At 42.8% G+C, this 27923-nt stretch overlaps 2 protein-coding genes and 1 pseudogene across 4 annotated transcripts; 2 read left to right on the top strand and 1 right to left on the bottom strand.

The window, feature by feature from the left end:
- Positions 1–56: 56 nt before the first annotated feature.
- LOC120025535 lies at positions 57–8657 on the top strand (annotated as a pseudogene).
- A 1256-nt stretch (positions 8658–9913) lies between these two features.
- Positions 9914–15569, bottom strand: LOC120025965 (endoplasmic reticulum chaperone BiP-like). Its single transcript, XM_038970723.1, has 8 exons — positions 15436–15569; positions 14603–14753; positions 14227–14458; positions 13829–14079; positions 13315–13705; positions 12939–13176; positions 11016–11183; positions 9914–10899 (listed from the first exon to the last, which is right to left on the bottom strand). Exons 2-8 carry the CDS (start codon positions 14716–14718, stop codon positions 10328–10330), a joined length of 1968 nt encoding a protein of 655 aa, XP_038826651.1. The 5' UTR covers positions 14719–14753; positions 15436–15569; the 3' UTR covers positions 9914–10327.
- haus4 (HAUS augmin-like complex, subunit 4) lies at positions 14996–26900 on the top strand. Of its 3 annotated transcripts, none has more exons than XM_038970726.1 (9): positions 14996–15237; positions 17813–17952; positions 19088–19219; positions 21375–21515; positions 21975–22071; positions 23901–24046; positions 24130–24260; positions 24416–24484; positions 26154–26900. In XM_038970726.1, the coding sequence occupies exons 3-9, from the start codon at positions 19139–19141 to the stop codon at positions 26335–26337; spliced, it is 849 nt and encodes a 282-aa protein (XP_038826654.1). In that variant the 5' UTR covers positions 14996–15237; positions 17813–17952; positions 19088–19138; the 3' UTR covers positions 26338–26900. The 3 variants fall into 3 exon arrangements, with proteins under 3 accessions (XP_038826654.1, XP_038826653.1, XP_038826652.1); XM_038970725.1 differs by lacking the exon at positions 14996–15237 and adding an exon at positions 17146–17461; XM_038970724.1 differs by lacking the exon at positions 14996–15237 and adding an exon at positions 17146–17556.
- Positions 26901–27923: the final 1023 nt, after the last annotated feature.

Here is a 27923-nt window from a genome sequence, read left to right as displayed (position 1 = left end):
GGGTAAAAGTTAATTGCTTAGTTGCATTAGTTTTGGAACCGGGCTGCCTCCCAGGCATGAGCCAGGTGCCCTGTTCAAAGCCCACTGTGAAGTAACGTAGGAGCACGTGGAGTAATAAGTAGGATTCTGTGTTTTCACTGGCAAAAGTGATTGCTTTTGAGCTTTGTTTGCCTTCCAAATAAAAACGAATGAAAAAAATCCAACATTTATTTTATGGAAAATATATGTTTTATTATGTTTGGTATGGTGTCGCGAGACTACATAGCTATATCCTTATCTCACAGCAGCACTTGCTTCCCCAAAAATGTTTCCCCAAAAATGGGCACACAATGGTCTGGTTTATACATGAACTGATCATCTGAACTGATGCCTTCCACAGAATAATGGAATTCTTTCCTGTGCAGGATCCAGAGGACAAAGCACAAGAAGAACTGTGGTCAATATGCATGTACTGCCAGCATAACAGACTAGGATATAGAATATATGCCAAGAAAGCAACGGTAACTGAACTAAATGACTATCACCTCGTAGCACTCACTTCTGTCATCACGAAGTGCTATGAGAGGCTAGTTAAAAGGATCATATCACCTCCACCTTACCTGACACCCTAGACCCACTTCAACTTGTATACCACCCTAATAGATCCACAGATGATGCAATCGCCATCACACTGCCCTATTATCCCTTCTGGAAAAGAAGAATACCTATGTAAGAATGCTGTTCATTAACTACAGCTCAGCCTTCAACACCATAGTACCCTCCAAGCTTGGGGCCCTGTGTCTGAACCCCACCCTGTGCAACTGGGTCCTGGACTTCCTGACGGGCTGCCCCCAGGTGGTGAAGGTAGGAAACAACACCTCCACTACGCTGGTCCTCAACACAGGGACTCCACAAGGGTGCATGCTCAGCCCCATCCTGTACTCACTGTTCACCCATGACTGCGTGGCCACGCACACCTCCAACTCAATCATCAAATTTGCAGACGACACAACAGTAGTAGGCCTGAATACCAACAATGACGAGACAGCCTACAGGGAGGAGGTGAGGGCCCTGGCAGAGTGGTGCCAGGAAAATAATCTCTCCCTCAACAAAACAAAGGAGCTGATAGTGAACTTCAGGAGACAGCAGAGGGAACACGCCCCCATCCACATCGACGGGGCCGCAGTGGAGAAAGTGAAAAGCTTCCAAGTTCCTCAGCATACACATCACTGACAATCTGAAATGGTCCACCCACACAGACAGTGTGATGAAGTAGGTGCAACAGTGCCTCTTCGACCTCAGAAGGTTGAAGAATTTTGCCTTGGCCCCTAAGACCCTCACAAACTTTAACAGATGCACCATTGAGAGCATCCTGTCAGGCTGTATCATTGCCTGGTACGGTAACTGCACCACCCGAAACCTCAGGGCTCTGCAGAGACACCTACAGCACCCGATGTTCACAGGAAGGCCAAAAAGATCATCAAGGACATCAACCACCTGAGCCACGGCCTGTTCACCCTGCTATCATCCAGAAGGCGAGGTCAGTACAGGTGCATCAAAGCTGGGAACGACAGACTGAAAAACAGCTTCTATATCAAGGCTATAAGACTGTTAAATAGCCATTCCTAGCCGGCCTCCAATCAGTACCCTGCCCTAAACTTAGTCAATCACTAGCTGGCAAACACTCGGTTACTCAACCCTGCACCTTAAAGGCTGCTGCCCTATGTACAGTTAAAGTCGGAAGTTTACATACACCTTAGCCAAATACAATTAAACTCTGTTTTTCACAATTCCTGACATTTAATTCTAGTAAAAATTCCCTGTCTTAGGTCAGTTAGGATCACCACTTTATTTTAAGAATGTGAAATGTCAGAATAATAGTAGAGAGTGATTTATTTCAGCTTTTATTTCATCACATTCTCAGTGGGTCAGAAGTTTACATACACTCAATTAGTATTTGGTAGCATTGCCTTTAAGTTTTTAACTTGGGTCAAACATTTCGGTTAGCCTTCCACAAGCTTCCCACAATAATTTGGGTGAATTTTGGCCCATTCCTCCTGACAGAGCTGGTGTAACTGAGTCAGGTTTGTAGGACTCCTTGCTCGCACACACTTTTTCAGTTCTGCCCGCGTATATTCTATAGGATTGAGGTCAGGGCTTTGTGATGGCCACTCCAATACCTTGACTTTGTTGTCCTTAAGCCATTTTGCAACAACTTTGCCATTGTCATTGTCCATTTGAAAGACCCATTTGCGACCAAGCTTTAACTTCCTGACTGATGTCTTGAGATGTTGCTTCAATATATCCACATAATTTTCCTGTCCTCGTGATGCCATCTATTTTGTGATGTGCACCAGACCCTCCTGCAGCAAAGCACCCCGACAACATGATGATGCCACTCTCATGCTTCACGGTTGGGATGGTGTTCTTCGGCTTGCAAGCATCCCCCTTTTTCCTCCAAACATAACGATGGTCATTATTGCCAAACAGTTCTATTTTTGTTTCATCAGAACAGAGGACATTTCTCCAAAAAGTACAATCTTTGTCCACATGTGCAGTTGCAAACCATAGTCTGGCTTTTTTTATGGCAGTTTTGGAGCAGTGGCTTCTTCTTTGCTGAGCAGCCTTTCAGGTTATGTTGATATAGGACTTGTTTTACTGTGGATATAAATACTTTTGTACCTGTTTCCTCCAGCATCTTCACAAGGTCCTTTGCTGTTGTTCTGGGATTGATTTGCACTTGTTGCACCAAAGTACGTTCATCTCTAGGAGACAGAACGTGTCTCCTTCCTGAGCGGTATGATGGCTGTGTGTTCCCATGGTGTTTATAATTGCGTACTATTGTTTGTACAGATGAACGTGGTACCTTCAGGCATTTGGAAATTGCTCCCAAGGACAAACCAGACTTGTGGAGGTCTACAATTTTTTTTCTGAGAGCCTGGCTAATTTCTTTTGATTTTCCCATGATGTCAAAGCACTGAGTTTGAAGGTAGGCCTTGAAATACATCCACAGGTACACCTCCAATTGACTCAAATGATGTCAAGCCATGACATAATTTTCTGGAATTTTCCAAGCTGTTTAAAGGCACAGTCAACTTAGTGTATATAAACTTCTGATCCACTGGAATTGTGATACAGTGAATTATAAGTGAAATAATCTGTCTGTAAACAATTGTTGGAAAAATGACTTGTGTCATGCACAAAGTAGACGTCCTAACCGACTTGCCAAAACTATAGTTTGTTAACAAGAAATGTGTGGAGTGGTTGAAAAAATAGTTTTAATGACTCCAAACTACGTGTATGTATACCTCCGCCTTCAACTGTATATAGACATGGAATCACTGGTCACTTTAACAATGTTTACATACTGTTTACCTAATTTCATATATACTGTATTCTAGTCAATGCCATCCTATTCGGCTATTGCTGTACATAGTACCTTTGAAAAGTATTCAAACCCCTTGACTTTTTCCACATTTTGTTACGTTACAGCCTTATTCTAAAATGTATATATTTTTAAGTTATCCTCAGCTATCTGTACACAATACCCGGTATGACAAAACAAAAAGATTTTTTTTTTTTTTTTGCAAATGTATTAAAAATACAAAACAGAAAAGCCTTATTTACATAAGTATTCAGACTCTTTTCTATGAGAATCGAAATTGAGCTCAGGTGCATCCTGTTTCCATTGATCATCCTTGAGATGTTTCTACAAATTGATTGGAGTCCACCTGTGGTAAATTCAAATGATAGGACATGGTTTGGAAAGGCACACACCTGTCTATATAAGGTCCCACAGTTGATAGTGCATGTCAGAGCAAAAACCAAGCCATGGGGTCGAAGGAATTGTCCATATTACTCCGAGACAGCATTGTGTCGAGGCACAGATCTAGGGAAGGGTACCAAAAAAATGTTGCAGCATTGAAGGTTCCCAAGAACACAGTGGCCTCCATCATTCTTAAATGGAAGAAGTTTGGAACCACCAAGATTCTTCCTAGAGCTGGCCGCCCAGCCAAACTGAGCAATTGGGGGAGAAGGGCCTTGTTCAGGGAGGTGACCAAGAACCCGATGGTCACTCTGACAGAGCTCTGGAGTTCCTCTGTGGAGATGGGAGAACCTTCTAGAAGGACAACCATCTCTGCAGCACTCCAACAATCAGGCATTTATGGTAAAGTGGCCAAACGGAAGCCACTCCTCAGTAAAAGGCACTACAGCCCGCTTGGAGTTTGCCAAAAGTCACCCAAAGACTCTCAGACCATGAGAAACACGATTCTCTGGTCTGATGAAAACAAGTTTGAACTCTTTGGCCTGAATGTCAAGTGTCACGTCTGGAGGAAACTGGGACTGGGAGACTAGCCAGGATCGAGGGAAAGATGAACGGAGCAAAGTACAGAGAGATCCTTAATGAAAACCTGATCCAGAGCACGCTCAGGACCTCAGACTGGGGCAAAGATTCACCTTCCAACAGAACAACGACCCTAAGCACACAGCCAAGACAACGCAGGAGTGGCTTTGGGACAAGTCTTTGAATGTCCTCGAGTGGCCCAGCCAAAGCCCGGACTTGAACCCGTTCGAACATATCTGGAGAGACCTGAAAATAGCTGTGCAGCAACACTCCCCATCCAACCTGACAGAGCTTGAGAGGATTTGCTGGGAGAAACTCCCCAAATACAGGTGTGCCAAGCTTGTAGCATCATACCTAAGAAGACTCGAGGCTGTAATCGCTGCCAAAGTTGCTTCCACAAAGTAAAGGGTCTGACCATGACAGTTTACAATATAAGGTAACACAAAGTAATTTAGTCACCTCAACCCGACTCAGCTGAGGTCTAGAACTTTGGGAATGATTTGTACCAAATTCAATGCTCTTAGTTTTAGAGATGTTCAGGACCAGTTTATTACTGGCCACCCAGTCCAAAACTGACTGCAACTCTTTGTTAAGGGTTTCAGTGACTTTATTAGCTGTGGTTGAATCATCAGCAAATCAAATCAAACATTATTTGTCACCTGCGCCAAATACAACAGGTGTAGTAGACCTGACCATGAAATGCTTACTTACAAGTCCTTAACCAACAATGCAGTTCAAGAATGAGTTAAGAAAATATTTAACAAATAAACTAAAGTAAAAAATTCTAAAAAAGTAACACAATAAAATAACAATAACGAGGCTATATTCAGGGTGTACCGGTACCGAGTCAATGTGCGTGGGTACAGGTTAGTCGAGGTAATTTGTACATGTAGGTAGGGGTGACGTGACTATGCATAGATAATAAACAGCGAGTAGCAGCAGCGTAAAAAACATGAGTATGCAAAGCTGTCATCAAGGCCAAGGGTGGCTACTTTGAAAAAACTCAAATATAAAATATATTTTGATGTGTTTAACACTTTTTGGGTTACTACATGATTCCATGTGTTATTTCGTAGTTTTGTTGTCTTCACTATTATTCTACAAGGTCAAAAATAGTACAAAATAAATAAAAACCCTTGAATGAGTAGGTGTGTCCAAACTTTGACTGGTACTGTACGTTTTCTCAACAACAGGTTATGGTCAATAATATCAAAGGCTGCACTGAAATCTAACAGTACAGCTCCCACAATCTTATTATCAATTTCATTCAACCAATCATCAGTCATTTGTGTGAGTGCAGAACATGTTGAGTGCCCTTCTTTATAAGCATGCTGAAAGTCTGTTGTTCATTTGTTTACAGAGAAATAGTATCATATTTGGTCAAACTATTTTTTTTCCAACAGTTTGCTAAGAGCCATTTCTTTATATAATTGATCTTGTCTTCATATAATACAGTGTCTTCTTCTTTTTGTTGAGTTTATTCACATAATTTCTCAATTTGCAGTAAGTCAGCCAGTCAGCTGTGCAGCTAGACTTATTATCCACTTCTTTAGCCCCATCTCTTTCAACCATACAGTTTTTAAATTCCTTATCAATTTGTTTTTGTCTTCTCTGGAGGGGACTCAGTTGCCACACCTACAGTTGAAGTCGGAAGTTAACATACACTTAGGTAACACTTTGGTTGTAATCATTGAAACTCATTTTTCAACCACTCCACAAATTTCTTGTTAACAAACTATAGTTTTGGCAAGTCGGTTAGGACATCTACTTTGTGCATGACACAAGTAATTTTTCCAACAATTGTTTACAGACAGATTATTTCACTTATAATTCATTGTATCACAATTCCAGTGGGTCAAAAGTTTACATACACTAAGTTGACTGTGCCTTTAAACAGCTTGGAAAATTCCAGAAAATTATGTCATGGCTTTAGAAGCTTCTGATAGGCTAATTGACATCATGTGAGTCAATTGGAGGTGTACCTGTGGATGTATTTCATGGCCTACCTTCAAACTCAGTGCCTCTTTGCTTGATATCATGGGAAAATCAAAAGAAATCAGTCAAGACCTCAGAAAGAAAATGTAGACCTCCACGAGTCTGGTTCATCCTTGGGGGTAATTTCCAAACACCTGAACGTACCACGTACATCTGTACAAACTATAGTACGCAAGTATAAACACCATGGGACCACGCAGCCATCAAACCGCTCAGGAAGGAGACACGTTCTGTCTCCTAGAGATGAACGTACTTTGGTGCAACAAGTGCAAATCAATCCCAGAACAACAGCAAAGGACCTTGTGAAGATGCTGGAGGAAACAGGTACAAAAGTATTTATATCCACAATAAAACAAGTCCTATATCAACATAACCTGAAAGGCTGCTCAGCAAAGAAGAAGCCACTGCTCCAAAACTGCCATAAAAAAAGCCAGACTATGGTTTGCAACTGCACATGTGGACAAAGATTGTACTTTTTGGAGAAATGTCCTCTGTTCTGATGAAACAAAAATAGAACTGTTTGGCCATAATGACCATCTTATGTTTGGAGGAAAAAGGGGGATGCTTGCAAGCCGAAGAACACCATCCCAACCGTGAAGCATGAGAGTGGCAGCATCATGTTGTGGGGGTGCTTTGCTGCAGGAGGGTCTGGTGCACATCACAAAATAGATGGCATCACGAGGACAGGAAAATTATGTGGATATATTGAAGCAACATCTCAAGACATCAGTCAGAAAGTTAAAGCTTGGTCGCAAATGGGTCTTTCAAATGGACAATGACACCAAGCATACTTGCAAAGTTGTTGCAAAATGGCTTAAGGACAACAAAGTCAAGGTATTGGAGTGGCCATCACAAAGCCCTGACCTCAATCCTATAGAATATACGCGGGCAGAACTGAAAAAGTGTGTGCGAGCAAGGAGTCCTACAAACCTGACTCAGTTACACCAGCTCTGTCAGGAGGAATGGGCCAAAATTCACCCAAATTATTGTGGGAAGCTTGTGGAAGGCTAACCGAAATGTTTGACCCAAGTTAAAAACTTAAAGGCAATGCTACCAAATACTAATTGAGTGTATGTAAACTTCTGACCCACTGAGAATGTGATGAAATAAAAGCTGAAATAAATCACTCTCTACTATTATTCTGACATTTCACATTCTTAAAATAAAGTGGTGATCCTAACTGACCTAAGACAGGGAATTTTTAAATGTCAGGAATTGTGAAAAACTGAGTTTACATGTATTTGGCTAAGGTGTATGTAAACTCCGACTTCAACTGTATATCCGACCCCAAGCCTCACGTCTTCGACACAGGTTGGACATACATTTATATTTCTGCCAATACAACACATTCACACAGTAGTCACAGAACCAGTCCAGAGTCAACCAGCTGGTGGGCCTCCCATATTTTAATCTTTCAGAAAGTACCTACTGAACATGGCTGTAGGAGGAGATATGTAGTGTTTTCCTCTGTCTCTGTACTGTCCTGCCCCTGCTCTCAGCCAGACACAGGGCTGACATGCTTCTCCTAGACATGGCCACTTGGTGGCAGTGGTGGGTTCCAAACTCTATATCCATGGAGGCATGGCAGGAGAGAAGCTCCACAGCGACATGTACTCTTTGGATACCAGTAAGTATTCAACAGTCATAAAAACACATGAAGAACTTGGTCCTGCTGTAGTTGTATTATTATATTGTGTCCTCTGTTGAAATGTATAATTCTATGTTGGGAATGAGAAGTGTTACGGCTGGTCCTGTTAAATACTGCCTTTCGGTGCTATACTTCCTCTAGGCAGCGTGATGTGGGAGAAGGTCCAAGCTAATGGAGATATCCTCCCAGGGGTGGCTGCCCACTCAGCTGTAGCCCTGCGAAAAAACATCTACATCTTTGGAGGGATGGCCTCAGAAGGGGACTGCAATGCAATGTCCAGATTTCAGTGTGGTGAGGCTAACAATATCTACTTTAGAATGTGTAATTAATATGGTTATACTCTGAGGTAATAATAATAATACATGTAAAGTCATTGATGCATGTATCTTATATGGAGATAATACATTATTTAAAGCAATACTGTTTTGTAATACTGATGCACCTTGAGTACTTTGTTAAACTCTTCCCATCCTGTGCAGACAAAAGGCACTGCTGACACACTGGACCCTGCTGAGGTTTGAAGGGGACCTGACACACAACAGACTTGACCACTCCATGTGTGTACTGCCCTGGAGAGTGAGGCCTGAGGGCAGCAGTGGAGAGGAGGCCCAGAGCTCCCCAGCATCAGAGACTCTAGAGCTGGCCTTTGTGTTTGGAAGGATGGACACTCAGGGGGGTCATACACAGTGACTGTGTTGTAACTCCTAACATGACCTAGATACTGCTCTGGAAAATGCTGTGTGTATGTAGAAATATTGTGTAAGTATTGAATAGCCAATAATTATTTTGCTTAACATAGTGCTTCATTCAACAGACTTTATAAAAAAACATTCCCACATTTTTCTAGAGCCACTGAACACACTGATTGGCACTTGTGTTTTTCTGTTGCATTAGAAACATGTCTGAGGTGTGTTTCATGGTCAATTCCGCATACGCTTAATGAGCTGTGTCGCCATGACGCAAAAGCCCATTTCACTTACTGAAATCTGTAATTAATTTTGGCATTTGTGCCGAGGATGTTTTAGTTGCACAATTTTACATCCAAAGGTGTTTGGTGCAGTATTTCTCAAATAAAATGTGTGACATGTCTCATGTAAACAAAGTCAGGCAGGTCTGTCTCCCTGTCTATTGAATAGAGCTCATTCACCCCATGTTAGTGAGCAAAGGGACATCTTCACAACTCAACCTCAATTTACACTTATATTCCAAACTCCATTTGACAAGCCTGACAAATTCCTATTTACACTAGAATAACTGACTCATGCCATAGGCAGTTTTCATAGGGATTCATTGCCTTTTAAAGGCAGTCCCTCTTTAAAACACAGCTAACCCTACGCATAAGCTGCACATCCAATGACATGATCACAGATGTTGGTTCAACGCTAGGAGTAGAGCTTAGTTTATACCCTACGTACATAACTGCAAGTAGCTAGCTATGCATAATGTGCGAGCGTGTGACGCAAGATCACCATGTTGCGTTGCTAGGGTATAAGTTATAAAAGTAAGCACCTGCTGGGTGTCCACAAGTGGCAATTCAATAATAATCTGATGTTCTGTGGTCAGAGGTCAGAGGTGATGGACAGACCTGCTGCACACAGCCAATGTTACTTATGGACAGTTACAAATGTGGTGGATGCTTATTTGTCCAATTTCACATGTACAGGTGTGTATAACCACACAAGTGCAAACTGGAAATGTGTTTTTTACTAATCCCAACCCACTCACCCTCAGGAGGGTCACAGCCAGGACCTGCCATTATTATCACGACCCTGGCGCAATTAGAGGTAACTGCCTTGCGCATGTGATGTCTTCTCACCTTCGCGCAGAATTCCAACTAGCGACCTTTTGATTGCTGGCCCAACGCTCCAACAACTAGGCTACCTTCTACAGGGTTACAGGTTTGTGGTCATGTGTAAATTGATGCAGATGAATAGAGGCAACGCAAAGACATTTGTATCAAACATTTATTATTTCAGTGTCTTAACAGTAGAAAGGCTTTTCTACAATGACCAGATTCAATAAATAACTTGTTAACATTGCTTGGGAACATGTCAGTTACCATGTCACCCAGAACCACCCAACCCCTTGCCCTAGAGAACCCCTTTTCAAACTGCTTGAGAACAGCAGCGAGCCTCGAATCCAGGCTGACTATACCTCCGCCACACAGCGAAGAGAACATCTCACTTCTAAACAAGATTTCAGAAGTCTTTCCAGCAGATTCATCATGGTTGCATTTCCTCTCACCATTTAAGTCCAATGAGTCCAATATGTACATCTGTGCCGCTACCAGAGAGACGAGGGGCAATAGAACAGAAAGCAGAGAGTTGCTCATGTAGGCTGTGGAGACCCTCAAGACAGCCTTACAACTCGTCCTTTTCATCCTGATCTCCCTCTGCCTCTCCCTCGGTAGGGGGACCACCTGCACTTCCGTAAAGCTTGCTGATGATGGGCTGCACCACCTCTTCCAGCTCCTTCTTCTTGGCCTGGAAGTCCTCCAACTCAGCATCTTGGTGAGACTCCATCCACTCAATCTTCTCCTCTACTGCTTTCTCTATGGTTTCCTTGTCCTCGGGAGAGAGCTTGCCGCCCAGCTTCTCCTTGTCACCGATCTGATTCTTGAGCGAGTAGGCGTAGCTTTCAAACTCATTGCGGGCATCGATGCGCTCCTTCAACTTCTTGTCCTCATCGGCAAAGCGCTCTGCGTCATTGACCATCCGCTCAATGTCCTCAGGCGTCAGACGATTCTGGTCATTGGTGATGGTAATCTTGTTCTTGTTGCCCGTTCCCTTGTCCTCGGCTGTGACGCGCAAGATGCCATTGACGTCAATCTCGAAGGTGACCTCGATCTGGGGCACACCCCGGGGTGCGGGGGGGATGCCAGTCAGGTCGAAGGTTCCCAGCAGGTGGTTGTCTTTGGTCAGGGGACGCTCACCTGGAGAAAGAAGAGGGAAGTAGAAAATTAGAACCAGAGCCAAAGTTGTGTAAAAATGCCACGCAATCGTTAGTGGATGTAGCTACAATGGGCAGTGATGAATCAAAGGCGCTTACCCTCGTGAACTTTGATTGTGACGGTGGGCTGGTTGTCAGAGGCAGTGGAGAAGATCTGGGACTTCTTGGTTGGCACCACAGTGTTTCTGGGGATCAGCTTGGTCATGACTCCTCCCACAGTCTCAATACCCAGGGTCAGGGGGCACACATCCAGAAGAACAAGGTCACCTGGTGGACAGTAAACCATTAGTTGTGATAGAAAATGTAGCTGCTATAATATACAGTGGGGCAAAAAAGTATTTAGTCAGCCACCAATTGTGCAAGTTCTCCCACTTAAAAAGATGAGGCCTGTAATTTTCATCATAGGTACACTTCAACTATGACAGACAAAATGAGAAAAAAGAAATCCAGAAAATCACACTGTAGGATTTTTTATGAATTTATTTGCAAATTATGGTGGAAAATAAGTATTTGGTCACCTACAAACAAGCAAGATTTCTGGCTCTCACAGACCTGTAACTTCTTCTTTAAGAGGCTCCTCTGTCCTCCACTCGTTACCTGTATTAATGGCACCGGTTTGAACTTGTTATCAGTATAAAAGACACCTGTCCACAACCTCAAACAGTCACACTCCACTATGGCCAAGACCAAAGAGCTGTCAAAGGACACCAGAAACAAAATTGTAGACCTGCACCAGGCTGGGAAGACTGAATCTGCAATAGGTAAGCAGCTTGGTTTGAAGAAATCAACTGTGGGAGCAATTAGGAAATTGAAGACATACAAGACCACTGATAATCTCCCTCGATCTGGGGCTCCACGCAAGATCTCACCCCGTGGGGTCAAAATGATCACAAGAACGGTGAGCAAAAATCCCAGAACCACACGGGGGGACCTAGTGAATGACCTGCAGAGAGCTGGGACCAAAGTAACAAAGCCTACCATCAGTAACACACTACGCCGCAAGGGACTCAAATCCTGCAGTGCCAGACGTGTCCCCCTGCTTAAGCCAGTACATGTCCAGGCCCGTCTGAAGTTTGCTAGAGAGCATTTGGATGATCCAGAAGATTGGGAGAATGTCATATGAAACCAAAACATAACTTTTTGGTAAAAACTCAACTCGTCGTGTTTGGAGGACAAAGAATGCTGAGTTGCATCCAAAGAACACCATACCTACTGTGAAGCATGGGGGTGGAAACATCATGCTTTGGGGCTGTTTTTCTGCAAAGGGACCAGGACGACTGATCCGTGTAAAGGACAGAATGAATGGGGCCATGTATCGTGAGATTGAGTGAAAACCTCCTTCCATCAGCAAGGGCATTGAAGATGAAACGTGGCTGGGTCTTTCAGCATGACAATGATCCCAAACACACCGCCCGGGCAACAAAGGAGTGGCTTCGTAAGAAGCATTTCAAGGTCCTGGAGTGGCCTAGCCAGTCTCCAGATCTCAACAACATAGAAAATCTTTGGAGGGAGTTGAAAGTCCGTGTTGCCCAGCAACAGCCCCAAAACATCACTGCTCTAGAGGAGATCTGCATGGAGGAATGGGCCAAAATACCAGCAACGGTGTGTGAAAACCTTGTGAAGACTTACAGAAAACGTTTGACCTCTGTCATTGCCAACAAAGGGTATATAACAAAGTATTGAGAAACTTTTGTTATTGACCAAATACTTATTTTCCACCATAATTTGCAAATAAATTCATTAAAAATCCTACAATGTGATTTTCTGGATTTTTTTCTCTCATTTTGTCTGTCATGGTTGAAGTGTACCTATGATGAAAATTACAGGCCTCTCTCATCTTTTTAAGTGGGAGAACTTGCACAATTGGTGGCTGACTAAATACTTTTTTGCCCCACTGTACATAATTGGACCTGCATCTAGCCTACATTTCCTTAGGTAAAAATAAATGAAATGTGAAGATACCTCTGTCTAAACCTAGCAGTGTATGAAGTGGATGGCGTTAGCACATTGACCAAGACCCACCTGTGTCCTCCTCTCCAGACAACACTCCAGCCTGCACGGCAGCGCCGTAGGCCACAGCCTCGTCAGGGTTAATGCCCCTGGAGGGCTCCTTGCCATTGAAAAACTCCTTCACCAGCTGCTGGACCTTGGGGATACGAGTGGAGCCGCCCACCAGGACGATCTCGTCAATGTCGGTCTTCTTCAGGTCAGAGTCCTCCATCACCTTCTGCACAGGCTTCATGGTGGAACGGAACAGGTCCTGAAAGACAAAATGGCAAATTAATGAGGTTCAATTAAGTGGAACATGAATGTGATCATTTGAGTTGGATATTCCAATATCAGTGGGCCAGCAGTGTCTTGACTGTTGTATGTGATGTCACTATGAGGACCAACTCACCATGTTGAGCTCCTCAAACTTTGCACGGGTCAGGGTCTCTGAAAAGTCCTCTCCATCGAAGAAGGACTCGATCTCAATGCGGGCCTGGTGCTGGGCAGACAGGCCTCTCTTGGCCTTCTCCACCTCACGACGCAGCTTCTGCACAGCACGGTTATCCTTGCGCACGTCCTTGCCGGTCTTCTTCTTGTACAGCTTGATGAAGTGCTCCATAACACGCTGGTCAAAGTCCTCTCCTCCCAGGTGGGTGTCTCCATTGGTGGCCACCACCTCAAACACACCATTGTCGATGGTCAGGAGAGACACGTCAAAGGTACCGCCACCCAGGTCGAACACCAGGATGTTCTTCTCACCGTCCTTCTTGTCCAGGCCGTAGGCGATAGCCGCTGCGGTTCTGGAATAGACAGGGGAACAGATGTTAAAATGGTCTTGGCAAATATTGAGTGATTTAAAGAAATATTGGACTAGTCAGTGTAATGTTAATTCGGTTCCTGCATTGTGAAGATGATACACTTACGGCTCGTTGATGATCCTCATGACATTTAGGCCAGCGATGACTCCAGCATCCTTGGTGGCCTGACGCTGGGCATCATTGAAGTAGGCGGGTACAGTGACCACAGCATGTGTGACCTTCTTTCCCAGGTAAGCCTCAGCAGTTTCCTTCATCTTGGTGAGAACCATGGCAGAGATCTCCTCTGGAGCAAAGGTCTTCAGCTGACCACCACCAATGTCCACCTGAATATGGGGCTTGCTCTTCTTCTCGATAACCTAGAGGATTAAAGTAGCTACTGTTAAGCATCTCCTCTAAAAACAATCTGCACTACTTCAGCATAGTTATATGCTGAATAAGTAGTCATTTATTTGCATAGTTACAGTGTTCAGGCTATTGGGCAGGAGTGTGTTTGTTAGACTCACCTTGAAGGGGAAGTACTTGATGTCATGCTGCACAGCGGAATCGGTCCAGGCGCGGCCAATCAGTCTCTTTGCGTCAAAGACTGTGTTCTCAGGGTTGGAGGTGAGCTGGTTCTTGGCTGCGTCACCGATCAGACGCTCCCCCTCAGCGGTGAAGGCCACATACGATGGGGTGATGCGGTTTCCCTGGTCATTTGCAATGATCTCAACACGGCCATTCTTGAACACACCAACACTGGAAAAGGATAAGAGTATGGATGAGAAATAAGCATGGAAAGTATCAACCACCTCACTTCAAGAAATGATAGTCATTTAGCCAAATGATTGAGCATATGAGACTAAAGATTATTTTGCCATTCATTACTAAATTAATGCTTACCAGGAATAGGTGGTCCCCAAGTCAATTCCAACCACTGTCCCAAAGCTTTCCCTCTTGTCGTCGTCATCGGCAAACACACTGCCGGTGACCAGCAGAACTACACACAGAAGCCTCATCTCTATTCTGTGTGTTCACGCAACTCTTTGAAGTTCTGGGAATTAAAAAAGTCAAGACACCATTAATATTACTCAGTACACTGTGTAGACCTGTCATTCTTATATAGCTGACGGAATGAGTCCATTTGGCACTCTGGTGTAGTCACGACCGTGCATGCTGTAGTGTGTCAAATTAGACATCGAAGACTCCCAGGGCAGCACATATGTGGGTGGAGCCCAAGAAAACCGGTAATTTTTTATTTTACCAGGTAAATTGACTGAACACATTCTCACTTACAGCAACGACCTGGGGAATAGTTACAGGGGGGAGGAGCCCAAATGAATGAAAACGCAAAAAAAAAAGCTAAAATACAAACTCGATTTACCAAAAAGGTAAAGTTAGTTAAAAGCTAACGAGTGGTTAACGTTAAATAACTTTAGCTGCATGATCAATTTGAGACACAGCGTGCACGGCTAACGTTAGCTGATTAATACTTTTCAACCACGCTAGTTGACGACTGACAGAAGCATATTGAACAGGTAAAGTACTTTTTTTTAACACTCCATGTTTAGCTATAAGGTTAACTAAAATACACCCCCCTCCATTTAATTTCTGGATAACCTGTTAAGTAACTAGCTAACGTTAGTTAGCCACCAAGAAAGTAGCCAAAAACAGGCTCCCGGACACTTTTTTTTTTATAAGTCTTCATTCTTAGCCAAAAAGTTTAACTTACATACCTTCACAAAGAAACTCGATGGCGTCTTCTTTTGGGGTTTATCTCAATGGAAAGTATTTGCTTTACAGATTACGTTATTCAAATATGTCTACTTTATGATTGTGAGTCGGTACAATTACGTTCAATGGAAGGTGCTCTCCGTTTATAAGCTGTCACTGCTTACCCAACGTGGAGGCTTCCCATTGGTCAGACAGCAGTTCGTTGGAAGGCGTTCATTGGCAGCACCAGGCATGCTGGCCTCTGCTGATTTGCACACGTTTGGTCAAGTAAACGTCATGATTCTTGCTTTACTGTACGATGCTGATAGGCTACCTGTCAATGTGTCAAACCCCAATTATGTGAATGCCGGTGTCGTACATTGAAATGTAGTTGGTGCATTGAAATGTCTGTCTTTTGGGGTGCATTTTCCAATTTCAGGACCACTGTAATCTAGTGTCTACTACAATACAGTAGGCCCAAGCCTAATAATATATGTGTAGGGGAAGTAGTGAACTGAAACTAGTTCCACGTTGTGAATTGTAAAACATTATGGTAAAGCAGTGGTAATGTAATACATGATAATTACCATGTTATTACAATAGAAGTGGTGACTAACCATTCTGAGCAAAAGCTACATGATCTGACTGTAGCTGTGTAAAAAAAGTCAGTGAGTAAGCCATAGAAGGTATAAAGGAGTAAGCCTAAGGTAATCAAAGTTAGTTGTTACATCAGGTAAATTGTAAGTTAGTTACATCAGCTTAATTGCAAGTGTGTGGACAGGAATTACCACAATAGCAAGGCTTTACTCATAGACTCTAACCCCTAATATGTTGCAATGGTTTGCATAACATAAGAAATACTCTGAAGTAGATGTACGCTCTTGTGAGAATGGTTATATCTTTCCTGGAAAGTTATTGTTATTGTTACATCAGGTGTTAGATCATTGTACATTAGTTACACCATGGGGATATTAATGTGTAACCTTTATTTAACTAGGCAAGTCAGTTAAGAAAAAATGAGAAATAGTCAGAATTATGCCCACCAGTATATTTGCTGTTTTGAAAATAAATATTTTGCTTTGTGGCTGTCTTTCTGCAACATCAATGCACGCACACATTCTATTTTAATTATTTTGTGATGTACTTTTGTTTATGATGATCAGACATGGGACTGTAATGTGTGTTGTTATTATTGTTATATTGTCACTGGATTCTTCCAACCAACAGCTTCAATGGGTCAAGGAGTAAGCTAGTGCCAGGCCAGCTCAGTGAATAGAACAAAAATAGTTACAAATGTACCAGCTCACTAGCCCAAAGGCCGGCAGTTGGCGATACTGAGTCGAAGATGAAACGACTCAATATCGCCATCTGCCGGCCGAAGATGAAACGACTCAATATCGCCATCTGCCGGCTTTAGGGATATCACTTCGTGAATTTTCATGGGTGATACAGTACAACATTGGTGATAACTGACTGAGCTAAACTAATCCACATGTGATTTAAGATGAAACAATGTGCCATGTTTCTGTGTGCCATGTTTCTGTATCTGTTCAGAAAAAGATGATCATATCTGATAAAAATGTAACCCCTGAAGTGTATATGAACGTAACCAGAGGTGGGTCGACTCCACTGAGTATTATCAGAACTGTGGGCTGCTGTTATGATTTGCCTTCCTGTTTTACCCTGAATGCCTCGTGGCATTAACCAATCAGATGACTGTTTGCACAGAAGCGCGGGAGCTGGAGAAGGAAGTTGCTAGCTCAGCTCAGTCAGTTGTTATTTGCATCCAAGTTTGGTCGCCAACGATTTTAGTTTGTTTTGTCAATATGTTCTGCTACACCCTGTGTAAACAACCGTTACAATCTGATTAACATTAGCTATCTTCTGCTGTGTTGCAACGAATCAGATGACGTCTAGCTAACGTTATCAACATAAGACAGCTAGCTAGCTTGCTAGGCTAGTTTGTGTTCTTTTGATAACGGTAGACCGGTATCATATACTTTTTTTATTAGCGTCTTACGTTTATCCAGGAGCGTCTTTGTATGTCAGGTGAGGAGGGGTCTTTGGTCAAGTGATGATGTCCACGTATGATGATTCTGCGAGTGTTTCATCACTGGGAAAAGCAGACGACTTGCATCAACAAGGTTTTCCATCTTGCAATCAGCCTGCAATAAAGACAAGTGAAAGTGTCATAGCAATGTTTTAGCCTATTTCTGATGTTCTCGTCATTGCTAGTAACTAGATTAACACACAATAGTGTATATCGCCTACTTTTTAGCTGTCGAGTCAATACTTTTTGTTTTGGTAATTTGAGAAGTATGGTAGTGTCATCCTGGAGGTAGCATACATCAAACCATAATCATTATGCATGTTTTCACCTGTAGCAACTTTGTATTTCAGTCCTTGCCTCATTCCCACTGTGTCAGCTGACAGAAGAAGACCTGACCCAGCATCCTCTATTCTGCAAGCTCCTGGCAACGCTGTCACAGCATGTGGACCGCACTGGCCTTACTGTCACACTGAAGAGAGAGCTGGAGAAGGTACTACACAGACACACACACAACTTATCATCAATAAATGATCCAAACCTTAGTATATCAAGACATATTGTAAGAATTAAACAAGTGGCCTCCCGAGTGGTGCAGTGGTCTAAGACACTGCGTCGTAGTGCTAGCTGTGCCACTAGAGATTCTGGGTTCGAATCCTGGCTCTGTCGCAGCCGGCCGTGACCGGGAGACTCATGGGGCGGGGCACAATTGGCCCAGCGTCGTCCGGGTTAGGGGAGGGTTTGGCCGGCGGGGATGTCCTTGTCCCATCGCGCACTAGCGACTCAAATCAAATTGAAGTTTATTTGTCACGTGTGCCCAAATACAACAGGTGTTTCACCTTACAATGAAATGCTTACTTACAGGCTCTAACCAATAGTGTGTGTGTGTGTGTGTGCGATTATAGCATCCTTGAAAGCTCACATTATGTTTTGTGTGTGTGTGTGTGTGTGTGTGTGTGTGTGTGTGTGTGTGTGTGTGTGTGTGTGTGTGTGTGTGTGTGTAAAGAAATAAAACAACAGTAAAAATACATTTGAAAATAAGAGTAGCAAGGCTATATACAGACACCGGTTAGTCAGGCTTATTGAGGTAGTATGTACATGTAGGTATGGCTAAAGTGACTATGCATATATGATGAACAGAGAGTAGCAGTAGTGTAAAAGGAGGGGTTGGCGGGAGGTGGGCATTGTGTCAAGAAGCAGTGCAGCTTGGTTGGGTTGTGTTTCGGAGAACGCACGGCTCTCGACCTTCGCCTCTCCCGATTCCGTACGGGAGTTGCAGCGATGAGACAAGACTAACTACCAATTGGATACCAAGAAATTGGGGAGAAAAAGGGGTAAAAGTAATGAAAAAATTATAATAATATTTAAACAAGTGCTTGGCTCAGGCTCACATTTAAACATGTTGGTACATCCAAAAGCATTAAATTCTACATCTCATAATAATACAATTGCATTTCTATTACTGTGAGAAATTAGACTTGTGTTATTACACTGTACTGGAGTGTTGTCATTTGAGCTGCCATAGTCATGGTTGCTATTTAAGACCATGTTTTGGACTTGGGACTACTCTGTGAGGGTGCGTGTTGTGGGAATGGCTTTAAATGGCTGAGATTGTTGTTTTAATCCAGGCTGAGAGGGACCTGCAGACACAGAGGCTTAGCTGGCTGTGCTCAGAGAGCATGTACAGGCTACTGCAGGAGATGATCCAGGAGCACTGTGTCAGAAAGCATCACTCCACTGTGGCCCCAGAGGACGACACGGTACAATACAGAACAATACTCTTTGCTCAATTGACTCAGCTATACAGAACTCTAGTCTGCTCTATTCATGTTGCATGTCTAGCAGAGCAGCACACAGTACACTTACTGTAGCAGCAGTAGTAGTATGATCCCTTTAGCTTACACCCATTAATGCAAAATGATATACAGTGCATCCGGAAAGTATTCAGACCCCTTCACTTTTTCCACATTTTGTTACATTACAGCCTTATTCTAAAATTGATTAAATTGTTGTTTTTTTCATCAATCTACACACAATACCGCATAATGTCGAAGCGAAAACAGGTTTAGGGGAAAAAACTGAAATATCCCATTTACATAAGTATTCAGACCCTTGACATCGAGTCTTCTTGGGTATGACGCTACAAGTTTGGCCCACCTGTATTTGGGGAGTTTCTCTGCACATCCTCTTAAGCTCTGTCAGGTTGGATGGGGAGCTTTGCTGCACAGCTATTTTCAGGTTTCTCCAGAGATGTTCAATTGGGTTCAAGTACGGGCTCTGGCTGGGCCACTCAATGACATTGAGACTTGTCCCAAAGCCACTCCTGCGTTGTCTTGGCTGTGTGCTTAGGGTTGTTGTCCTGTTGGAAGGGTTATCTTCGCCACAGTCTCAGAAATACCTTAGAATAAACTCGAAATTGAGCTCAGGGCATCCTGTGTCCATTGATCATCCTTGAGATGTTTCTACAACTTGATTGGGGTCCACCTGTGGTCAATTCAATTGATTGGACATGATTTGGAAAGGCTCACACCTGTCTATATAAGGTCCCACAGTTGCCAGTGCATGTCAGAGCAAAAACCAAGGCATGTGGTCAAAGGAATTATCCGTAGAGCTCCGAGACAGGATTGTGTCGAGGCACAGCTCTGGGAAAGGGTAACCAAAACATTTCTGCAGCATTGAAGGCCCCCAAGAACACATTGGCCTCCATCATTCTTAAATGGAAGAAGTTTGGAACCACCAAGACTCTTCCTAGAGCTGGCTGCTTGGCCAAACTGAGCAATCGGGGGCGAAGGGCCTTGGTCAGGGAGGTGATCAAGAACCTGATGGTCACTCTGACAGAGTTGTAGAGCTCCTCTGTGGAGATGGGAGAACCTTCCAGAAGGAAAACCATCTCTGCAGCACTCCGCCAATCAGGCATTTACGGTAGAATGGCCAGATCGAAAACAGTCCTCAGTAAAAGGCACAGCCCACTTGGAGTTTCCCAAAAGGTACCTAAAGGATTCTCAGACCATGAGAAACAAAATTCTCTGGTCTGATGAAACCAAGATTGAACTCTTTGGCCTGAATGCCAAGCATCACATCTGGAGGAAACCTGACACCATCCCTATGGAGGTGCTAGCATCATGCTGTGGGGATGCTTTTCAGTGGCAGGGACTGGGAGATGAGTCAGGATCGAAGGAAATATGTACTGAGCAAAGTACAGAGAGGTCCTTGATGAAAACCTGCTTCAGAGCACTCAGAACCTCAGACTGGGGCGAAGGTTCACCTTCCGACAGGACAACGACTCTAAGCACACAGCCAAGACAATGCAGAAGTGGCTTCGGGACAAGTCTCAATGTCCTTGAGTGGCCCAGCCAGAGCCCAGATTTGAACCCGATCGAACATCTCTGGAGAAACCTGAAAATAGCTGTGCAGCAAAGCTCCCCATCCAACCTGACAGAGCTTGAGAGGATCTGCAGAGAGGAATGGGAGAAACTCCCCAAATACAGGTGTGCTAAGCTTGTAGCGTCCTACCCAGAAAGACTTAAAGCTGTTATCGCCGCTCAAGGTTCTTCAACAAAGTGCTGAGTAAAGGGCCTGAATACTTATGTAAATGTGATATTTCAGTTTATTGTAAATACATTTGCAAAAATGTCTAAACCTGTTTTTGCTGTGTCAATATGGAGTATTGTGTGTAGATTGATGAGGGGGGGAAACAATTTAATCCATTTTAGAATAAGGCTGTAATGTAACAATGTGGAAAAGTCAAGGGGTCTGAATACTTTCCGAATGCACTGTAACTAAGATGTTCATTATTGAAGTAGTTTAACCACCCAGTGTGACTTTGATTTCCCGAAATGTTACTTTTGTTGAAATTGATCATTCAAAGTACTGTATAATCTTAGAATAAACCTAATTCTGGTTTTCCCCTGGTAGTTCTATGAGACTGTGGAGCAGTGTTTGGTGGTGGCCCAGTGTGTCAGGCAGCTGGACCCGAGTGCCACCGCCAGCCAGGACCAGCCTCCTGTTCTAGGGCTGAGTGCACAACAGGTGCTCGAGCTGATGCCACAAGAGCAGGTAGGTACTCTTTGTCCGTGAGCCTGATACTTCAACTCTATTAATAATCATTTATTACATTTCTATAGCGCTTTCATAGAATCTAAAAGCGGTTCAAGAGAAGAAAAAAAACACGCAATATATCATGAAATTTCAACCAATAGAGGCCAAGCCTTTGAAAGCTGCATCCTCCGAAGATGGAGAGGGACAGTTAATGGCTCGAGCCGAGACAGCTAGTCAGAGGATGGTAGATGTACTAGCAAGCGCATTGTGTTTTTTTTGTTTTCTTTCAAGGTATTATCTAATAATTCCCATCCACCTGCAACAAGTAATCTCAGATGTGCGAGTGCTTTTCATATTTAGGTACACTATCACACACACACTGCTTCTCTACAGCTCTGGTAACTGCTCTCACTCCCACACAAACTTAACTTGTTTTATGAACTATTTTCTTGGAATGATTCATGTTTCTCTAAACAGGATGTATGGAAAATGAAACAGCGACTGCCTAGAGAACTAGAAAAGCATCTGAAGAAGAAATGTTTCAGCGTCCTCTCCTACTATCAGCCTGAATGGGGTAAAGATACAGCAGATTTTTACCAAAACGGTGACATGTAGCCTATATATACAGTGGGCTCCAAAATTACTGGCACCCCTGACTGGCAATGCACAAACAATACTTAAAAAACATATATAAACAATATAATTATATAGAGAGACTCAAATTACCAATGTGAGAAATACTGTACTTGATAAATGTGTCAATGGAACCAACCAAAATCATAAAATTATTTAATACAAAATACATTTCACCAAAATCAAGGTTTCATAATTATTGCACTCCTCATTTAGTACTTAGTGCAACCACCTCTGGCAAGAATAACAGGATGAGGTCTTTTCCTGTAATGTTAAGGTTAAGGAACATATTTGGAGGGATTTTGGACCATTCCTCTATGCAGATCCTTTCAAGATCCTTCACATTCTTGGGTTTGCGCTTATCAACTGCCCTCTTCAACTCAGCCCACAGGTTTTCGATTGGATTGAGGTCCGGCGACTGAGATGGCCATGGCAGAACATTGATTTTGTCACAGAACCATTTCTGTGTGGATCTTGAGGTATGTTTTGGGTCATTGTCTTGTTGGAAAGTCCACCTACAGCCAAGTCCCAGCCTTCTGGCAGAGGCAACCAGATTGTCAGCCAAAATTGCATGATACTTGGTGGAATTCATTACGCCATCAATCTTAACCACTGCCCCTGGACCTCTGGAATTAAAACAACCCCAAAACATCACTGACTCACCACCATATTTCACTGTGGGTATGTGGTGCCTCTCCTTGTATGCATCTCTGTTTCGACGCCAAACATGCCAATGCTGTCTCTGACAAAAAAGTTCAATTTTGGACTCATCTGACCAGAACACCTTCTTCCAGTCATAATTTAAGTGACGTTTGGCAAAGTGCTTGCATCTGTGTCTTTGGGTCAGAAAGGGTTTTCTTCTGGCAACCCTTCCAAAAAGCCTGTGGTTGTGAAGGTGGCGTCTGATGGTGCATTTTGAAACCTGGTGACCCCAAGACGCCACCAAGGCCTGCAATGCTTTCACAGTGATTCTTGGGGATTTTGTTGCTTTTTTCACCATCCTCCCTATCCTTGGGGGCAAAATGCATTTGCGTCCTCTACCCGTGAGGTTTAACTGTTCCATATCTTTAGAGTTTTTTAATAATTGCTCTGACAGTGCTCAGTGGTATATTCAATCGTTTGTGGATCTTGTAGCCATTACCGGATTTATGAAGGTATACGACCATCTGTCTCTTTTAAACTGCCAGTTCTTTTGTTTTCTTCATGGTGTTGGATGACAAAGGGATATTGCATGTGTGTTACCTCATTTTTATACCCTAGTGAAAAAGGAAGTGATATAATGCCTCAATATAGTTCCTTAAGACTTAGATAAACATAAATAAGTGGAATTTAATTCCTGGTTGAATTTTGGTAGATGTTATTTACAATAATCTTTAAGGGTGCCATTAATTGTGAATCCATGATTTGGAAGACATTGATTTTTAATTAAATCAATAAATGATTTTGGTTGGTTCCATTGAAACATTAATAAAGTATTTCTCACATGTTGGTATTTTGAGTTTCTCTATAATTATATTGTTTATTTTTTAAATATTGTTTGTGCATTGCCAGTCAGGGGTGCCAGTAATTTTGGAGCCCACTGTGTATATATAGGATCTTACTTCTGACTGTGTGTGAGTGTCTTACTATGTAATGGACACTGACAGGCATTAGCAAATGTGGCAGTATTTATTTAGCTTTATGGCATAATGTGGCAGTTTTTGGCTTTATGGCATAGCAGCTCACCTGTGTGAATTGTGAAACATAACACTCCTCTTCTTTCTTGGACAGAGGATGAGAGTGAAGGGCTGAAGAACATGAAGCTGTCTCGCTTGTCTGGCCTCCTGGAGAGAGAAAGGAAAAGAGCAGAGAGTCTGAAGGAGAAGAGCCGTGAGAGTGCCTCCCTGCTGCAAAGGCAGACTCACTGCTACCTCTCTGTAAGAGACGCTCACCACATGGTTAGATGTATTAGTCTCACATGTTGTGATCTTCACTCACGAACAACGTATTCTCTCTCAAGGAGCTGTTAGGGTGCATCCAGATTCTCCAGTCCCTGATCCTGGACCACAGGCTGAAAGCCCAGAAAGAGCTGGACAGGAAAAAGATTGATTACTTTGAGGCCAAATGTGAGATCATCATGCAAAAGATCAGGTGCGATAGTCCCCCCTGTGTTCACGCCTACTGTACAATGGGATCCTTCAAATGCAATTCACCGTGTTAGGAATTCGTTTTTCATGCATGTCAATCAGTAATGTTCAGTTTTCATATATATTTTACATTTCCTTAACTATCTGTCTTCACAACAGAGCTGAGATGTTGGAAATTCAGCTAGATACCTACACAGCAGACACAATATCTGCCCATAAAAAAATAAGGTGAGTCAAATGCTTCCACTGCCCAGCAACTCAATACGTCATTATCATATCAACCACTATTGGGGATCTCAACATCAGAGGGGTATACTACAAAGCAGGATCAAGGAGTTAGCTTCTGTCTTTTCTAGCATGGCCACATATACTGAACAAAAATTTAAACGCAACATGTAAAGTGCTGGTCCCATGTTTAAAGATCCCAGAAATGTTCCATACTCACAAAAAGCTTGTTAGCCTGTTAGTGAGCATTTCTCCTTTGCCAAGATAATCCATCCACCTAACAAGTGTGGCATAGCAAGAAGCTTATTAAACAGCATGATCATTACACAGGTGCACCTTGTGCTGGAGATAATGAAAGCCCACTCTAAAATGTGCAGTTTTGTCACACAACACAATGCCACAGATCAAATAAAATGTATTGGTCACATACACGTGACCAATAATGATGTTATTGCGGGTGTAGCGAAATGCTTGTGTCTCAAGTTGACGGAGTGTGCAATTGGCATACTGAATGCAGGAATGTCCACCAAAGCTGTTGCCAGAGAATTGAATGTTCATTTCTCTACCATAAGCTGCCTCTAACGTAGTTTTAGATAATTTGGCAGAATGTCCAACCAGCTTAACAACCGCAGACAACATGTAACCACGCCAGCCCAGGACCTCCACATCCGGCTTCTTCACCTGCGGGATCGTCTGAGATCATCCACCCGGACAGCTGATGAAACTGTGGGTTTGTTTAACCAAGAATTTCTGCACAAACAGTAAGAACCGTCTCAGGGAAGCTCATCTGCATGCTCGTCGTCCTCACCAGGATCTTGACCTGACTTCAGTTCGGTGTCGTAACCGACTTCAGTGGACAAATGTTTACCTTTGATGGCCACTGGCATGCAAGTGTGCTCTTCACAGATGAATCCTGGTTTCAACTGTACTGGGCAGATGGCAGCCAGCGTGTATGGCGTTGTGTGGGTGAGCGGTCTGTTAATGTCAATGTGAGCAGAGTGCCCCATGGTGGCGTGGGGTTATGTTATGGGCATGCATTAGCTACGGACAATGAACGCAATTGCATTTGATCTACGGCAATTTTAATGCACAGAGATACCATGATGAGATCCTGAGGCCCTTGTCGTGCCATTCATCTGCCGCCATCACCTCATGTTTCAGCATGATAATGCACGGCCCCATGTCACAAGGATCTGTAAACAATTCCTGGAACCTGAAAATGTCCCAGTTCTTTCATGGCCATTCAGCATGTTTGGGATGCTTTGGATGGGTGTGTACGACAGTATGTTCGAGTTCCCGCCAATATCCAGAAACTTCACACAACCATTGAAGAGGAGTGAGACAACAGGCAACAATCAACAGCCTGATCAACTCCACGCGAAGGAGAGGTGTTGCGCTGCATGAGGCAAGTGGTGGTCATATCAGATACAGACTGATTTTATGATCCACGCCCACACTTTTTAAAAAGCTATCTGTGACCAACAGATGCATATCTGTATTCTCAGTCGTGAAATCCATAGATTGGAGCCTAATGAATTTTTCAATTGACTGATTTCCTTGTATGAACTGTAACTCAGTAAAATCTTGAAATTGTTGCATTTTATATTTTTGTTCATTGTAGTTACACCTGCCTCTCTCATTCAGTCCTTGTTCTTGTGTGTCTTCATTGCAGGGAGAAGCTGGAAACGGAGCTGAATGCCTCCCAGTTAGAGAAGCAGTCTGTGGAGTGCAAACTGTCCTCCTTTGAGATATTTGGCAAGGAATTTGAGGCTCTAGCTGAGGAATATTCCAGACTGCGTCAGGAGATTGACACCAAGAGTTGGGCTCTGAAGGAATTCTCTCAGCACACGGACTAACTCGGAATTGACATCCGACAGTTCTGTTTCAGAAAAACACAGTTGAGTCTTGTCCAGATGTTTTCAAGAGAATTCTCTTCTCTACCTGGTGTTGTCTTGATTGTTGTTCATTTTAATAATCCCACTCTGATATAACATAACAGTAAATTCATAATCCTACATTTTCATGTAATTGTTGGCATTTCCTGCCTAAGTTTGCCCACTTTGCTAATGAAGTAATCATTAAAATAATTGGCAACATCAATTTGTTTTGTGATGAATAAACCATTTGATTTGATGAAATATGGAGATGAATTTGTCTTTCTGCCCATAATTTAATTTAAAGTACTCAAATGTTAATCTTGGCTTCATGATACAGTTTCTTCTACTTTTTGCTGAGTTTGGTCACATAATTTCTCAATAAGTCAGCCAATCAGATGTGCAGACGGATTTATTAGCCACTCCTTTTGCCCCATCTTTCAACCATACAATTTTTCAATTGCTCATCAATCCATGGAACCTTAACAGTTCTTACAGGTGCATGTTATCTATAATTGGAAGAAGCAATTTAATAAATTCATCAAGTGCAGCATCTGGATGTTTGTTATTAATCACATCAGACCAACAAATATTTTTAACAATCCACATGAGTCACAGCAAAAATATTTTGTATGATCTCATATACAATATTTTAGACCCAGCTTTTGGAGCTTTGGCTATCCTAGATTTAGCCACTATTTTGTGTTCACTGCATCCAATGCTTACGAATACAGCTTTAGTACAACGTTCTACAGTATTAGCAAAAATGTGATCAATACATGTGGATGATCTTGTTCCTGTAGTGTTTGTAAACACCCTGGTAGATTGTTTTATAACCTGAACCAGATTACAGGCACTGGTTACAGTGAGAAGCTTCTCTTGATCAGCTTGATGAAAACCAGTCAATATTCAGGTCCCCAAGAAAGTAGACCTCTACATCACATACACTATCAAGCGTTTCACACACATTGAGATACTGCCTATAGGCTGGATCATGTTGTATTGTTATATGATTTAATTCTGTAATGTATTGATTGTTGCTGCTGCCTTAGCCAGGTCTCCCTTGAAAAAGAGACTGGGTCTCAATGGGCTTTTCCTGGTTAAAGGTTAAATAACATTTTTACGAAATAGTAAAACCCCAAAATAATAGGTTTTAGATGAGGCAGGTGAACCTGCAACCACAGAACTTCAATAACACTTGAAATTAGATCTTCTCTAAGCATTACAGGGACGCTAAGTGACATTTGAATGTTTCTTGGATAGTCAAGACAGCTAACTTAGCATTCCTATCAAGTTAACTTAGCTAACTAATGTTACACAAAGTGACAGTAAGCAAGTCTAAACACAGAACACCCCATGTTATGTAATGTCAATCATATTGTGCTACCTGTCAGTTCATTGATAGTTAGCTTATATCAATACAGTTTTCTGTTCCCAAAACTGAAATCTGTTATAAACAGCGTGTACTTTACTCTTTGCCAACGTTTTTTTTTTAAATGGTGTTCAGCTGTGTAAGGGCGGAAATGTGCAAATACATGCTCATACGCGCCAATAGGATCTCGCTGGCT

The sequence above is a fragment of the Salvelinus namaycush genome, chromosome 31 (genome assembly GCF_016432855.1).
Source record: "Salvelinus namaycush isolate Seneca chromosome 31, SaNama_1.0, whole genome shotgun sequence".
NCBI lineage: Eukaryota > Metazoa > Chordata > Actinopteri > Salmoniformes > Salmonidae > Salvelinus > Salvelinus namaycush.
Note: the sequence above shows the minus strand (reverse complement) of the source record. Positions and strands in the feature narration are given on the sequence as shown.

Excerpts from the sequence above, each read along its gene's own strand:
- haus4 (XM_038970724.1), top strand. The coding sequence starts at position 17,487 with ATGATGTCCACGTATGATGATTCTGCGAGTGTTTCATCACTGGGAAAA. Across the intron at positions 24,261-24,415 it reads ATCATCATGCAAAAGATCAG|AGCTGAGATGTTGGAAATTC; the intron begins GTGCGATAGTCC and ends TCTTCACAACAG. Across the intron at positions 24,485-26,153 it reads TCTGCCCATAAAAAAATAAG|GGAGAAGCTGGAAACGGAGC; the intron begins GTGAGTCAAATG and ends TCTTCATTGCAG.
- LOC120025965 (XM_038970723.1), bottom strand. The coding sequence starts at position 14,718 with ATGAGGCTTCTGTGTGTAGTTCTGCTGGTCACCGGCAGTGTGTTTGCC. Across the intron at positions 13,706-13,828 it reads ATGAGGATCATCAACGAGCC|AACCGCAGCGGCTATCGCCT; the intron begins GTAAGTGTATCA and ends TGTCTATTCCAG. Across the intron at positions 13,177-13,314 it reads AGTTTGAGGAGCTCAACATG|GACCTGTTCCGTTCCACCAT; the intron begins GTGAGTTGGTCC and ends TTTGTCTTTCAG.